Source organism: Vigna umbellata, chromosome 9, assembly GCF_029865625.1.
Source record: "Vigna umbellata cultivar VRB3 chromosome 9, Vumbellata_1.0, whole genome shotgun sequence".
Taxonomy (NCBI): Eukaryota; Viridiplantae; Streptophyta; class Magnoliopsida; order Fabales; family Fabaceae; genus Vigna; species Vigna umbellata.
In genome coordinates, this window is record NC_142173.1 from 32,488,132 (window position 1) to 32,503,603 (window position 15,472).

The following is a 15,472-nucleotide window of genomic DNA, read 5'->3' on the forward strand; positions in this document are numbered from 1 at the left end:
CCAATGGTGACCTGTGTTCATCTGAGTGAGTACCTGTGTTGGACTTTCTGTACAAATTGGCAATTTCTCTCGGGTAATCATTTGCGGGGGTGCTGTAAACGATTACCATAGCCTTTTTTCAGCACTCTCACTCATTCCTTGCACAGCTTGCTCCCCCAACTCATGAGGGGTCACCCCACAGTCCTTGGACTCACATCACATCACATGTTACTCAAAATGACCACTCAAACACCAACATGTTACAAACAAGCCTGCAACTTAGGAGACAAAAAAAATTACGACATTCTGAAATCGACAAACCCACAACTCATAATAACAATGGTATTGAATACATAAAATATGAGACCAATTCAAACCAAAACTCAAATTTTATTTCATTGAACCAAATCGGATACATTGAACATTGTTTTCTTAATCTATTTACAATGATTACAATTTTCATTACTTTCCAAATAACATTTTCAATCAACTAAATACACATATCACTCATTTTTTATTCTAAGCACTACGGTCCCAGTGTATGGAGTCCTAAGTGCTCTTCCCTTGTAACGCCTTCGTGATCCAACCCTAACATACGTCTTCAAAGGTTGTTCATTTCCAGTAGGGGATACAAAACCAGTGTTCACAGATGGTTCTGTACGAGGCACACTTTGTCCAACGTCATCTTTATTTTGCCTTCTTGCCTTCTCTTCAGCCAATTGTGCCTCCAAAGTTGCAACCCTCCTTTTAAGTTCTTCAATTAGAAATTCTTGTTCCTCTAAGGCACGCATAAAAGTTTCTCTGCGAATTCTTTTGTGTTTCTTCTTTCCTCTTGATTTAGCATCCTTTCTTTTAGGTGTTGGTCTGTCTTCCTCCTTATCCTTCGTTGAAGGACCACCATAAACATCGTCAACAACCTGAAATTTAACAACACATTACAGATTACACAACTTTGGTCAATATATGAAAACATAACAAAACTTTCGATAACAAACAACTTACCAAACCTGTCTCCATACACCGTTTAACGAACTTGTCTCCAACACTTATATTCATCCAATGCAATATTCGTGGAAATTTATCAATAGGACCTTTTGGTGGAACAAACAGCTCAAAAAACCATACCTAAGACAAATAAATCATCTTAACTTGTAACAAACTTAATTCAAATAACAATTTAAGTAAGTACATCAAATACTATTAATTACCTGCAGCATGTACACACAACCGTTGACGTAAACGTTTGAAATACCTTTGCCTTTCTTCAAGCCTTTTGAAGCTTTGCACAAACTATGTAACAGAAAACGATAAACTAGACTACCCCAACAATAACTACCCAAAGCACTTAAGTTGTCAACAACATTAAACATTACGGGAAACACTTTCCCGCTACGTTTTGGAAATAAAATCTCACTTATCCCTACCAGGAGGTAAAGGCTACAAAAATGAGAACAAGGAATCTTCTTCTTTTGTTTTCGCATTAGAATTTTGTATATTGAATTCAATTCCTTTGTTCCTTTGCCTATGTATTTCACACATTCACTATTGCCCAGCTCTTCCTTTAAGTTAATGTTTGCACCATCTGTACTCAGTCCCAACCCTAAATAAATATCATTTTCATTTATATTCAAAACTTTATTCCCAACTATAAAACCACTACTACAGTCGTCCCACTTACCCAATAACTCACTCAGTATATTTCTACCTACTTTAACATTGACATTGACATCTAAAAACCAAGCAAATGGAGTTGTCGCAATCAATGATCGATGCTCCTTTGTTAAGCGTTCGTTCAAAGTACATATATACTTTGTCGAAAAAGAGTGACGAACACTCAACTGCATAAACCAAAATCAAATCATCAAAACAACGAAACCCAATAACCCAAGCACCACAACACAACGATACGAACCCCAAACATTAACCCAAATCAAATAACCATGCTACGAGATGCCCAAACCGAATAACCAAGCTACGACATGGAATGGAAAACCACTTACCTTAGTCGTCGGACAATCGTCACCGGAACTTGCCATTACGCACGATAACAGGGGACCAAACTGCCAGGAGACAACAGGATGCAAATGGAACGAAGCGAGACGAAACGCGACCTTCCACCTCTCAAGAGAACGGACCTTCGTTTGCAATGGAACAGAGAAAGGGAAAGGCAATGGAACAGAGAAAGGGAAAGGGGTATTTTAGGATTTTCACTCAAAATAAGGGTTACGGTCATAGGTTTTAAAAAAAAAAAATTTAAACGAACCAATGAGGTGGCAACACGTGGCGTTGTCAAAAGAGTGTTAAAAATCTGTTGTTGGAATATCGCGGTCCATTTCGAAAACCCTAGTGAGAGAAATAGGAGGTTTGGTTAGAGAATTTAGAGAGATGGGAAGGAGGATCCTGAACGATGCCTTGAGGAGTATGGTGAATGCAGAGAGAAGAGGGAAAGCTATGGTGGAACTCAAGCCAATTTCCACTGTTATGTCTTCATTTCTCCGAATCATGAAAAACCATGGTATCTTTTCTTTCTCCAGCCACTATTTTTATAATTTGTATTCTTTTTTCTAAAACTCGAAACCCCTTTTAACTGCTTCACAATTTCAAATCTGGCAATAATGAAATGGTATGAATTCGCTTTTCAAAAGTGATTTCAGTCTCTGAAATTTATGTCATCAGAGTTTGAATGACTTTCGTTGTTGATTTGGTTACTGTCATCCTTTTCCGTCTGAGTCTGAGCATGACTTTCCGTGTGTGAAATATCTTTAAGATTGCAAGGGTCCATGAACCGATATAAAGTTCTTTAAGATTCTAACAGTTACTCTGTACTGTGCCACTGTTAGTGTAGTTAATTTGGCTTAAATTCCTAATAGGTTATATCAAAGACTTTCAAGTCTATGATCCGCATAGAGTGGGGAGGATAACGGTTGAACTACAAGGTAGGATTAACGATTGCAAGGCTCTTACATACCGAAAAGATATGAAGGCAAGGGATCTTGAAGCCTACAGATTGCAGACTCTTCCTACTCATCAGGTTGGTTTATGTTAATGATTCGTTTTCGTGTCACAGCTTCCGACTGCTGTTTTTGTCTGATTGTGGTTGTTATAATTTGTGTTTTAAGAATGATATGTCAATGGAAATCAAAGGAAAAAGATAATTGTGCCTTTCTATTGCTGTGTGCAGTGGGGTTATGTTGTGATTACTACTCCTGACGGTGTTTTGGATCATGAAGAAGCCATTAAGAAGAATGTAGGCGGCCAGGTTCTTGGTTACTTTCACTGAAATGATCGTTGCCATGCTATTTTGGCTGTGTATCACGTTCAGTTATGTTTCCAGATAAACATTCAAAGATTTTTTTTTTCCTGTATGAATGTTATAAGATAGCAGCTCATGCATGGAGAGTATGATGAATTGCATTCGATGCTTTGTGGAAATTAGTCCTGTTTTGGTTAAATGGTATTTTAAACATGAAGGAATGTTATGCCTCCTATTTCTTAATGTACTTCAAGTTCCAAGTCATGTAGTCCAGGGTTAATTCTATCATTCTACGCAGTGGTTTCCTTTTTCTCAAGAATTGCAGTTTTGGATAAGAAGATATTTCATGTAAACGATGACAACGTTTTAATTAATCTCCATCCCTGTTTCTCAGTAGTCATTTATGATATGCTTAACAAATTCAAGCCCAATTATTTTGCTACATTTTTCAGCTCGTCAGTAAACTACGAATGTTGAAATAGACGTGTACAAATGCATTTGCCATCCAATTTAGGGTGAAATAAGAAATACCTCTGCTAGTGAAAATTTCAGCTCCAGATTTCTAAGTATTACCTTGTTCTAATATTTCATGGAAGACAGTGAACATCGGCATCATTCATATTACTAGTTAGATATGAAAATTTCAAAATAGTAAGTTTATTGATATTTTAATTTTAGATGTGTGCAGAAACATTTGTGATATGTGTGGCAGTTCATTTGTAAAGTATGTAAATTTTCAATTGTAACGTTCGATCTTTGCGTAGCAGTTGTAAATTCCTTCTATCCTTGCCCTTACATTGTTACGTATATAATAACATTATTAATTTTTTATCTACGAAAATTAGTGATAGGTTGTTGGTTATGTGTAGCTTTGAACAACTCAATTTAATTTCTGAAGAAAGTCACTGTATAGAGGTTTCAAAATTATATTCGGTAGATGTTTTTAGCTATTTTGTGTATTAGTGTTTCATCTTATAATCTTGAGAAATTCAATGGTTAGTTTTTCTTGTGAGATTGAAGTGTCCTCGATGTTGTTTTTGGACTAATTTAGGTATCCACCTTATTTCTGCGATACCAAACTTGACGTTCCATTGTAGGCCAAGAATCACACATTTTATTTTATTAATAGTAAACAGCAACACTCGGTGATTCACATTACAGTCAAATAACCCCACAGTTTGAGGCAAATCAATTTTAACCACAGGAAAAGCAAATGAAAAACCAAAAACACAGTACATTAAGTTCACTTGGATCACAGCACGAAACATTCGGAAATGGTGTTTATTGAGCACGAAACATTTGGGAATGGTGTTCATTCAGCACGCCTGCAAATAGTGAAGCCATCACCAATTGAAACAACAGAAATTTCAACACGAGAATCATCTGCAATTGCTTTGTTGAAAGCTACAACAGCCTGCCTGTATTTTCTTTTGGGTATTGGAACATCCTCTTCAGGCCAGGCAACAGTTCCACCCCAGAGGGTATTATCATAGATTATTAACCCACCAATCATCACCAGTTTAAGAAGCCGCTCGTGGTAATTCCAGTAGTTATCTTTATCAGCATCAACGAAGGCAAAGTCAAAACTATCCTTATTTGAATCCTGTAACAGAAGAAACAGAACCCAAATATCAAACAAAAACTAACTATAAAGTAAAAGGAGTTAGATCCTCTTACGTACAAGGGAGAAAGAAACAAAAGAAAAAACAAAAACTAGGGTCTTAATTTATTATAGACAATTTTCTGTCTCGTAATATGACATTGTTATGTCAGTAACATGACAGCAACACAGAATCATACTCACGTCTTCTAATAGTTTATCAAGAACAGGTAGAGCTGGAGACTGAATGAAGTCGATCTTGTGCTCTACACCAGCCTTTTTAATGAATGGTAGTCCTATCTCATAAGCTTCTCTATCTGGATCCAGGGCTATAATCTACACCACACAGACAATGGAGTTGGTGACATAAAACAGACATATTAAACGTACCAAATAACAAAGAAAAGTGCAAACCTTTCCATCGTCTGGAATGGTTAGTGCAGTGAGGAGAAGAGAGTATCCTGTAAAAACTCCCACTTCAATGGTCTTTTTAGCATTCAACAGCTTCAAGAGCAAGGCCATTAGCTGACCCGCATCAGGATCAGCGCCCATAAATTCCCTGCATAGTGAAAATGGTATAACACAAACAGTTTCCTGATGTTGGATATGGTAACTAAATTAAAGAAACAAAGCCCTTTAATGTTTACTAGTTGAGCACAGACACTGCTAACACAAATATTCAGATGAATGAAAAACTCTGGGTGGATTCTGAGAATGGGGACCACGATCAACACAATAACCACACCACAAATTCATTAAAACGATGTAGAAGCTAAAAACAAGAAACATAAAAGAAGCAAATCTACAAGATGCAATGTAAAAGCAAATAGGTTATAATTCTAACTAAGCCTCGTACCAAAAACTGAAACTTATAGCAGTCTTTCGAGTTTCAACCAAGACCTTAACTTAACTATGATAGCAAACTTTGTCTTTGTTGATTTTAATAATGTTAACATGTCTTGAGACAGAATTGTGGCAGAGAATAATTACCAAGGGTGTGTTGCGGTGACATTCCTTAGCTCTTTGAGAGTCTCGGCTTCTCGAGGGTAAACACAAGTCTCTAGTATATACTACCACAACATTGTTGGATTGAATAATTTATGAAAATGAAACCAAGGAAAAAGTACTGTTTGAACGACAAACCTACCTTGGTCAACTTCTCACTCTGCAGTATTATTGGATTAGAGGACATTGCTCTATGCTCTGCTAGGCCTCTGTTTCTCTTTGTTTTTTTGTGTTGGACATACAATGCGTCCCTCGTTTCGGCCATTATAAAAGAAGTGAAGCGGAGGTTGCACGTTGCAACCCCTACTCCTTCATCTGTTCAACAAACAATCAAGGGGGAGTGAATATGTCTTGTATGATTCCAAACACCTTTTTCCTTTTATGTGGGTATTTTGAAGTTCTAAATTTTACCAAATTTTTCAATAACTAAACTTTCTTAAAAAGTTAAAATTGCTGTCACCTTCAGGTTTATTTCATGTTTCTTCTTCGAGGGAAGCCAGTACCCGATTAAGGTACCAATTACATTACAAAATTTTGTTTTAGCCGATGATGTCATTAGAGGATGGAAAGTACTGTATCAACCTTTTTTTATAACAATGATGTGAGAAGTTACTCATTGATGAACCAATATTTTCCTCACTTCACTTAGTTTAATGTGCTAGAATTAGTCGGGGAATTATGCTTAAACGTCCGGTATTTTCCTGTTTTTCCTAATTGTGCTTAATTTGATCGGAAATTCTTATTTTAACTAATTTGAATTATCTGAGCTTATTGTTTTGCATTATTAATTATGGGAAAATTTTGGATAACTTTCTGGGACATTAGAAAGCTAAATGAGAAATGGAAATTGAGCCAATGCATCTTAGCCATTTTTATTTTCGCTGGCTGCCGCGTGAATGTTGTGTCAACTTGTGTGTCTTCGTTTGAGTTCAATTCTTATCCGTTTTCCATGAAATTTTTTTTCATAGTTTCGTCTGGATGTCTATTTTAACATATAGTTTTTACTTTGTTCAAATTCATTCTGTGCTGTTCCCAGTATTTATTTTACTCTCATATGTCAGTCCAGTGATTACTGCTGTTTGTGTCAACTTGTGTGTCTTCGTTTGAGTTCAATTCTTATCCGTTTTCCATGCAATTTTTTTTCATAGTTTCGTCTAGATGTCTATTTTAACGTATAGTTTTTACTTTGTTCAAATTCGTTCTGTGCTGTTCCCAGTATTTATTTTACTCTCATATGTCAGTCCAGTGATTACTGTTTGAGTGATTTCTAATCTGTTTGCATTGTTTGCTTGCTGTTTAGTAATTGTGGTGGCTGGAATTGATCATTGGACGATGCTAAGACCTTCTAACACTCTTAAACAAGGCATACAATAGCTTGGCTTTATTGGATAGCAAAGAGAAAAAAAAGAAAGCAGCCACATTCACGGTCCAGCAGAGGAAGTGGCTTTCATTTTTCCAGAACTTGGTTTATGCACCTTGGAGCTTGATTCCAGCAAGCACCGTCCAGTGGAGAAGGTGGATCTGTTTTAGTGAAGTAAAGAATGGATGGGGCTGCACGTGAAAGAGGGAGAACATGTCATTCACTTCATGAATTTTTGGAAGCAAAACTTGGAACCCACATACACATCACACAGCCAATTCATGCTAAAAGCACATTACCATTCATTTTTGCCGTGAAGCATGGAGGGAACCAATTGGAAATGCAAGCTGCACACGGCCCAACACAGCCCATGACAATTCATTTTGTCAAGCATATCAACACATGCCACATAGGTCACGGCCCACATAATGGAAAAGAGGTGCATTCTTGTGGTGATTAATTAATTGAAGGAAGTCAAAAGTGCTAGGGGACAAAACTTTATGGAATGAAGCCGTACAGCAGCAAAGGGTGGTGCGCGGATGAATAGAGCATCCAGTAAAAGGGTAGCGTAAAAAGTAGAGGGGCCAGAGGTTGCATATCCAGCAGGGCCCATGGAGAAGTCCAGCTGCCACCATAGGGCACCTTCGTTTTAGAGTTCTTTTTTGGGGGCATCCAGCCGCCACTTGTTGGGGAAGGGAGATTTTCTTTTTGGGGCGAAAAGAGAGAAAGAAAAAAAAAAAAAAGAGGGGGAAGAACGGAGAGGGACGTATGGAAGGTTACGGGTGAGGAGAGAAATTGGTGTGCACAGTGCAGGGAGCTGAATCACGTCCAGCCGCCACCTTCATTTTGTGTTACTATCATTTTCTTTCTTTTATTCTGAAGTAGCAGAACAACTTTCGATTCTTAAGTTGGAAGTGCACGGTGATTAATTGTTGGTAATGCACGCTGTTACGTTTTTTTTTATCACTTTCATTGCTTTATGAGAAAAGAGAGAAACGTTTTCTTTCAAAGGAGAATGAAGCACAGGTTTTCCGGTTTGGATGGGATTCTTTTTATCACAATTAGCCTTTATTTTCTTTAGCCTTTATTTTCTTTTAAGAGAAAAGTGTTGATTGATGGGACGGGCCAAGACGCAGCAGAATGTGTAGCACTCATTTTCTTTATTTCTTTGGGAATAAAGAGGTCATTAGATGGGAGTAGGTGGGTGTATTGTGTCCGGTGGTTGACTTTGAGATGAAGAAGTTTTGGGTTTTTAATTGAAGAAGGCAAGTGAGTCACGGCCAAGAGTTGCATATTAGAAGCATTTTTAATTTCCAATTCTCTTGGAAGCTGCTCACGGCCACGGGTTGCATCCATATCTTTTATTTGTTTTAGATTAATTGCCTTTGATGTTTAGTTTACAACATTGTGCATTTAATGTTTCAGTTTAAGTGTTGCATTTTAATAGTTTTAGTTGTATTTGGATATTTATCTTTTGCATTGTTTAGTTTACTTTTCAATTCACTGTGATGTCTATTATTTCGGTTTATTGTTTCCGTTCATTATGCTATTTATTCTGTTCGGCTTCTTTATTTTTTTTGCATTTCCAATTTCCTCACTTGTTTTAGAAATCGTTCGGTTACAATGTAGGATCGTTTGGTCATCATGCTTTGTTCATTTATTTCAGTGTTTTCAATTATGTTCGGTTGAATTTAATTTCCAGTCTTAATTTACATCATTTTCGAATCACAAAAACACTTTCAAAATTCCCCCCCCCCCCCCACTATGTGTTTGATCCGAGACTGAACCCAAATTGGTCCTTGAGAGACGACCTAGGAGTCACTTCCTAGTCTATACTGCATTCTTTATGCACAATTTTTGTGGGAGGTGCGACCCTCTCATCACTCATCCTTATGCATGTCACTGTTATCACCATAACCACCAGAGGTCGTTGTTCTCCTTCCCTTTCGCAGTCATTGGACAACGCCAAGACTAACACCATGGTAGCAATAAACAACCACTTTTTCATTTATGAACTCTAATATGTTAATAACTTTTTATAATTTTTTGAAATATGTTATTACCTTATATGTTATTGTTTGAATTTATTTTAAAAAAATATTTCAAACAGATTAATCACGATGTAAGAATTGTAAAAAGATATCAAAAAAATTATTAAAAAAATATTTTCCTTCATTTCTTTAACAAAGTTATTAAAAGAAATTGTTAAAAATATATTTTCCTTCATTTATTTAACTCTTGATTGTGGTAGCTTTTGTTTATTTTTCTTAAAGAATACGTGACTGACAAAAAATCGATTCCGGAAAGGGGAAAAAGTTGACCGGAAAAAATAGATTCTGATAGAAAAAAATACATATTTCGGTGTTTCTGGAAGAGATAAATCATTATTCAAAAAAAAAATTCGAAAGTCAGCTTTTGAAACAGATTTCCAAAAAAAATCAGAAATATATTTTCCTTTTCCAGAAACAAAATTCCGAAATACATTTTCTATTTCCGGATTGCATTTTCGAGAAGTAAGTTTCAAATAAGGGCAAAAGCGGGAATGTCACTTTCAAATAAGGGTAAAAGCGAAAATTCAATAAATTGACAGGTGTTTTCTTTTTCCAAAAGATTATCCAAAGATAATTATTTTCTTTGCGGTAAATGTGTCTATAGTATTAGTATATACATTGTTTGACTTAAAGAAGAATTTTAACTTACAATAAAAAAATATTATTTTGATAAAAAAATTAAAATTTCATGAGTAATTGAATTAGTGAAAAATATAAACTTTTAAATTTTATTTTAAAATTTTAAAATTTTCATGTTTTTTACTTTATATATTTAGTTTTCATATTTTCTCTTCAGCTTAATTTTAGTTTGGGAGATTAAAATATAATTAAGATGATTACTTTTTAATTAATTCGATCATGTTTTCTTATTAATATCGATAAATTTATTTTTTACATAAATTGTTATGATTCTTTTTTTTGCAAACTAGTTTATTTCTTACTTGTAAAATTCGGATAAAATAAAAATAACTTTTATTTTTATTTTAATACCTTTTATAAATAAATACTTATTTATGATGTGTTATTGGGTGATAAAATTATTTAGAATTGTATAAAAATTAATTAGTAATTGTTTTTATCATAAATTTCCAAAATGCTTAAAGTAAAGTTCATATAATATTATTTGTGTTATTATTTCAACAATTTGAATGGGTTCTGGTGGTAAATGAGGTGGTGCTGATAGTAGTAGTCTTGTGGGACAGCGTCTGGTGTAACCAATAATTGAAAAGAGTCGATTTTGTTTCTTTTATTTTTGTATGCCATAGTGTTGGGTTGGGATAGATTCATTTACCTTTTGCATGACGTTGTTATATTTTTTTAATGAGAAGAAATTTGCTTCGTGGAAGTTTTGTAGGGCATTATAATTTCAGTTGGTTTCCTTAATTTTAGAAAATTATTTTTGGTAAGATTTGAGAGTAGTAGGAGAGGGTGTTAAAAACTATAGTAGGTCAAGTCCAATAAAAACACATTCAGAAGTCGTGAGAATAAACCGTAGTAGTATCCTTTCACCTCAAAAGAGAGAGTGCTGGAGAGAGAGATTTTATCCCTTGCACCACCATGAGCTAGTGAGTGGGAATAAGAATGCTAAGAATTTTCTACTGAAATCCAGGTAAGGGGAGTAGCTAGGATATATCATGGATATGTAAGGTTTAAGATATTTTCTTTACGTTATAATGAACCTGTGCAGTATAAGATGAATATAGGTGAAGAGGAAGGAAGAATGGGGTTGTGATAAAATATATAATATAGGTATGTGCGTGAAGGATTGTGTGGGAGAAGTAAGGGTAGTTTCATGAGATGAGGTTACTTGTTTGGTGAGTAGAAATAAAATGAAGAAAGAGAGATTACCTTACGTAAAAAGTGAAGAGAGAGAGAGAAAAAAATAGGAGAAGAAAGTTGACTTTTCTATATGAGAGGGGTATATTTATTAAGTGTATGGATTATTTTGCTTTCCTCTTACATGTTTAAAGGGGTGCATGAAAAGTAGAATGAGAAGTGTACATTTTAGTCTTTTACTTTTTTTTTTTGGCATTGAATGGTGTAGATTCTACTAAAGAAAAGAAAAGTGAGAAGAGGGAAATTTGGGGTTTGGTTTAAATACTGGAACCGTTAAGATAACTTAAAGTTCTTTTTATATTATATTATGATATATATATATATATATATATATATATATATATAAATAGGAGAATTATTAAGTTTGGCAATTGATTTATCTCTTGACTGGCACAAAATTTAATTATATAATACTATAATAAAAGTAGTTTGCTGTTTTGTTAGCGAGTATTTATAAGTTAAGAGATGACACAGATGATTTTCATAATTTAATATGAGGAATTATTATGTATAAATAAAATAATAAAAGTTGAATATTTTTGTGTTGTAATGGTATTTTATAAAAGTTGTAGTAATTTTATATGTCTTTGTAAGTCGTAGTATTTTTATAAGGTGTTGTGGTCTTGTATATCAAGTCGTAATATTTGATATAGTGTAGTAAAACCTTGTGTTTGATGAGTTAATGTATAGTATTGAGACTATGTATGAAAAGTATTGAGTTTGTATTATAAGTATTGTGATTGGTGAGCAATGCATATTGTTGAGACTATGTATATTTTGAGAATAGTAAGATAGATCTTATGATTTGTGGAGGAACGTGTGATAATGAGATGGTGTATGGAATTGTGATGTGAACATGAAACTATGTCATTTTCCTCATACTGTTGGCGTTTGTGTGAGCTTTTCGAATTGCGCTACGATAAGGATGTTGACTCTCGTATAGAGACAAAGATTCGAGCGTCACTTCCTTTTGCGCAAGGAGGTGAATGTCTCGCCCAAAAGGCTTGAAAAGTCGGGGACATAGTCCGAAGTTGCGATAGAGGATGACTCGAATCGTCCTGTTTTGCGTAACAGGTAGGGACGACAAAGTACAAGAAAATGACATTGGTTTATGAATGGAGTGATTGTGATATTATTTATGAGTGGAGATATGTTACCATGACTAGTTATGGTTTGTGTTTCATGTTGTTTTACTATGTTACATGCTATGATGTTATTTCTAGTTGCTCACCTTTGCATGTTGTGATTGTGGTTTCCACCTACAATGATCGTACTTGTACGGGAGTATATGGTCTTGCAGATAAGACCGGATTGAAGTAGCTTACGAGAGTTGGAATCTTTGTTTTGGGAATTTAGTATTTTGTATTTAAAAGTTTTAAAACTTGGTATTTTTTTTATGTAAAAGTGATATTCTAAAGACTTCAAGCGATGTTTATAATTATGTTTAGCTTCTGCATTAATGAATATTTTATGGAAAGGTTATGTTCTAAAAAAGAAAAATTACACCGTGATATCTCAAAAATCGGAGTGTTACAATAGACTAAAAATTGATCGGCCAACTGTTGACATATGTGAATTAGACATTATTTTTACCTAAGCCCGTCATAATTATTGTTTTGGTTAATGTTTATATTGAATTTTTTTTATTATTAACATGAACGTTAGCTTGTTTCAATTTTATTAAATGTTGATTACAAATGTTTTTAGTCATTAAATAGTATTATTTGATATTTAAATATTTTTTTTAATTAAATGGTAATTTCGGTTAAATAAGAAAATTTAAATTGAATAAATTTGAATTGATTTATCCAAAAATAATAATTTCAAATAATATTAATTCAAATCGAATGGATTTGGATGTCTAATATATTAAAAACAAATATATCCATACACAAGTTAGAATTTGGTTGGCTATCACATGTGATTTATATTTATATGTTTTATATGTTTAGTTAAACAAATATTTGTAGGTGATCTTCAATTGTTTAGAGACATTGAGTTTTCTCACAAAGAATCAGACGTTTTATTTTATTAATCGTAAATGGCAACACTCGGTGATTCACATTACAGTCAAATCAGAAACCCCACAGTTTGAGGAAATCAATTTTAACCACCCACAGAAAAAGCAGAATGAAAAACCAAAAACATGGTACATTAAGTTAACTTGGATCATAGTACGAAACATTCGAAAATGGTGTTCATTGCGCACGCCTGCAAATAGTGAAGCCATCACCAATTGAAACAGCAGAAATTTCAACACGAGAATCATCTGCAATTGCTTTGTTGAAAGCTACAACAGCCTGCCTGTTTTTTCTTTTGGGTATTGGAACATCCTCTACAGGCCAGACAACAGTTCCACCCCAGAGGGTGTTATCATAGATTATTAACCCACCAATCTTCACCAGTTTAAGAAGCCGCTCGTGGTAATTCCAGTAGTTATCTTTATCAGCATCAACGAAGGCAAAGTCAAAACTATCCTTATTTGAATCCTGTAACAGAAGAAACAGAACCAAAATATCAAACAAAAACTAACTATAAAGTAAAAGGAGTTAGATCCTCTTACGTACAAGGGAGAAAGAAACAAAAGAAAAAACAAAAACTAGGGTCTTAATTTATTATAGACAATTTTCTGTCTTGTAATATGACATTGTTATGTCAGTAACATGACAGCAACACAGAATCATACTCACGTCTTCTAATAGTTTATCAAGAACAGGTAGAGCTGGAGACTGAATGAAGTCGATCTTGTGCTCTACACCAGCCTTCTTAATGAATGGTAGTCCTATCTCATAAGCTTCTCTATCTGGATCCAGGGCTATAATCTACACCACACAGACAATGGAGTTGGTGACATAAAACAGACATATTAAACGTACCAAATAACAAAGAAAAGTGCAAACCTTTCCATCGTCTGGAATGGTTAGTGCAGTGAGGAGAAGAGAGTATCCTGTAAAAACTCCCACTTCAATGGTCTTTTTAGCATTCAACAGCTTCAAGAGCAAGGCCATTAGCTGACCCGCATCAGGATCAGTGCCCATAAATCCCCTGCAGAGTGAAAATGGTAACTAAATTTATGAAACAAATCCCTTTATTGTTTACTAGTTGAGCACAGACATTGCTACCGCAAATATTCAGATGAGTGAAAAACTCTAGGTAGATCCTGAGAATGGGGACCACGATCAACACAATAACCACACCACAAATTCATTAAAACGATGTAGAAGCTAAAAGCAAGAAACATAAAAAAGAAGCAGATCTACAAGATGCAATGTAAAAGTAAACAGGTTATAATTCTGACTAAGCCTCGTACCAAAAACTGAAACTTATAGCAGTCTTTCGAGTTTCAACCGAGACATTAACTATGATAAAAGACTTTGTCTTTGTTGATTTTAATAATGTCAACATGTCTTGAGACAGAATTGTGGCAGAGAATAATTACCAAGGGTGTGTTGCGGTGGCATTCCTTAGCTCTTTGAGAGTCTCGGCTTCTCGAGGGTAAACGCTAGTCTCCAGTATATACTGCCACAACATTGTTGAATTGAATAATTTTTGAAAATGAAGCGAAGGAAAAAGTACTGTTTGAACGATAAGCCTACCTTGGTCAACTTCTCACTCTGCAGTATTGCTGGATTAGCGGACATTTCTCTATGCTTTGTTAAGCCTCTGTTTTTCTCTTTGTTTTTTTTTTTGTGTTGGACTTACAATGCGTCCCCTGTTTCGGCCATTTTAAAAGAAGTGAAGCGGAGGTTGCAGGTCGCAACCACCATTTCAACAAGCAATGAAGGCGGTGTGAATATGTCTTGAATGATTCAACTACCTTTGTCCTTTTATGTGGGTATTTTGAAGTTCTAAATTTTACCAAATTTTTCAATAACTAAACTTTCTTAAAAAGTTAAAATTGCTGTCACCTTCAGGTTTATTTCATGTTTCTTCTCCGAGGGAAGCCAGTACCCGATTAAGGTGCCAATTACGTTACAAAATTTTTGTTTTAGCCGATGACGTCATTAGAGGATGGAAACTACTCTATCAACCTTTTTTTATAACAATGATGTGAGAAGTTGCTCATCCTTATGCATGTCACTGTTATCACCATAACCACCAGAGGTCGTTGTTCTCCTTCCCTTTCGCAATCATTGGATGCCACCGACAGGAACACCATGATAGCAACAGCAACCCACGTTTTCAACACAACTACCAAATTCATTTATTTAACTGTTCCTTTTCGTAGCTTTTATTTATTTTTGTTAGAGTAACTTATCCACTTTTACATTTATTTAACATAGAATTTAAAAGTAAAAATGATCTTAAAAAATATTAAATTTTGCATTTTTTTCAAGAAAAAAAAGATAAAATTAAATTAATAAAAATATTTAGGTGTCTTAAATAAT

The 15,472-nt window shown here is 34.6% G+C and overlaps 4 protein-coding genes across 4 annotated transcripts; 1 reads left to right on the forward strand and 3 right to left on the reverse strand.

Moving 5' to 3' along the window:
- Positions 1-482: 482 nt before the first annotated feature.
- LOC148193261 (uncharacterized) lies at positions 483-2,046 on the reverse strand. Its single transcript, XM_088099536.1, has 4 exons — positions 1,980-2,046; positions 1,188-1,817; positions 982-1,104; positions 483-896 (listed from the first exon to the last, which is right to left on the reverse strand). The coding sequence occupies exons 1-4, from the start codon at positions 2,013-2,015 to the stop codon at positions 483-485; spliced, it is 1,203 nt and encodes a 400-aa protein (XP_087955662.1). The 5' UTR covers positions 2,016-2,046.
- A 269-nt stretch (positions 2,047-2,315) lies between these two features.
- Positions 2,316-3,496, forward strand: LOC148193262 (small ribosomal subunit protein uS8my). The gene is made up of 3 exons (XM_088098521.1): positions 2,316-2,494; positions 2,850-3,010; positions 3,161-3,496. The coding sequence occupies exons 1-3, from the start codon at positions 2,365-2,367 to the stop codon at positions 3,257-3,259; spliced, it is 390 nt and encodes a 129-aa protein (XP_087954647.1). The 5' UTR covers positions 2,316-2,364; the 3' UTR covers positions 3,260-3,496.
- A 957-nt stretch (positions 3,497-4,453) lies between these two features.
- LOC148193263 (putative caffeoyl-CoA O-methyltransferase At4g26220) lies at positions 4,454-5,391 on the reverse strand. Its single transcript, XM_088098522.1, has 3 exons — positions 5,247-5,391; positions 5,037-5,168; positions 4,454-4,835 (listed from the first exon to the last, which is right to left on the reverse strand). Exons 1-3 carry the CDS (start codon positions 5,382-5,384, stop codon positions 4,545-4,547), a joined length of 561 nt encoding a protein of 186 aa, XP_087954648.1. The 5' UTR covers positions 5,385-5,391; the 3' UTR covers positions 4,454-4,544.
- A 7,731-nt stretch (positions 5,392-13,122) lies between these two features.
- Positions 13,123-14,870, reverse strand: LOC148193264 (putative caffeoyl-CoA O-methyltransferase At4g26220). The gene is made up of 5 exons (XM_088098723.1): positions 14,681-14,870; positions 14,524-14,603; positions 13,985-14,129; positions 13,775-13,906; positions 13,123-13,573 (listed from the first exon to the last, which is right to left on the reverse strand). Exons 1-5 carry the CDS (start codon positions 14,723-14,725, stop codon positions 13,283-13,285), a joined length of 693 nt encoding a protein of 230 aa, XP_087954849.1. The 5' UTR covers positions 14,726-14,870; the 3' UTR covers positions 13,123-13,282.
- Positions 14,871-15,472: the final 602 nt, after the last annotated feature.

Bases quoted from the DNA above. Each gene is read 5' to 3' on its own strand.
- LOC148193261 (XM_088099536.1), bottom strand. From the start codon at position 2,015: ATGGCAAGTTCCGGTGACGATTGTCCGACGACTAAG. The intron at 1,818-1,979 runs GTAAGTGGTTTT...TGGTTTATGCAG, and splicing joins ACGATTGTCCGACGACTAAG to TTGAGTGTTCGTCACTCTTT. The intron at 1,105-1,187 runs GTAATTAATAGT...TATTTGTCTTAG, and splicing joins GTTGTGTGTACATGCTGCAG to GTATGGTTTTTTGAGCTGTT.
- LOC148193262 (XM_088098521.1), top strand. From the start codon at position 2,365: ATGGGAAGGAGGATCCTGAACGATGCCTTGAGGAGTATGGTGAATGCA. The intron at 2,495-2,849 runs GTATCTTTTCTT...AATTCCTAATAG, and splicing joins CCGAATCATGAAAAACCATG to GTTATATCAAAGACTTTCAA. The intron at 3,011-3,160 runs GTTGGTTTATGT...TGCTGTGTGCAG, and splicing joins AGACTCTTCCTACTCATCAG to TGGGGTTATGTTGTGATTAC.
- LOC148193263 (XM_088098522.1), bottom strand. From the start codon at position 5,384: ATGGGCGCTGATCCTGATGCGGGTCAGCTAATGGCCTTGCTCTTGAAG. The intron at 5,169-5,246 runs GTTTGCACTTTT...TGTGTGGTGTAG, and splicing joins CCATTCCAGACGATGGAAAG to ATTATAGCCCTGGATCCAGA. The intron at 4,836-5,036 runs GTGAGTATGATT...CTTCTGTTACAG, and splicing joins TTGATAAACTATTAGAAGAC to GATTCAAATAAGGATAGTTT.
- LOC148193264 (XM_088098723.1), bottom strand. From the start codon at position 14,725: ATGTCCGCTAATCCAGCAATACTGCAGAGTGAGAAGTTGACCAAG. The intron at 14,604-14,680 runs GTAGGCTTATCG...ATGTTGTGGCAG, and splicing joins AGAGTGAGAAGTTGACCAAG to TATATACTGGAGACTAGCGT. The intron at 14,130-14,523 runs GTAATTATTCTC...TTCACTCTGCAG, and splicing joins GCCACCGCAACACACCCTTG to GGGATTTATGGGCACTGATC.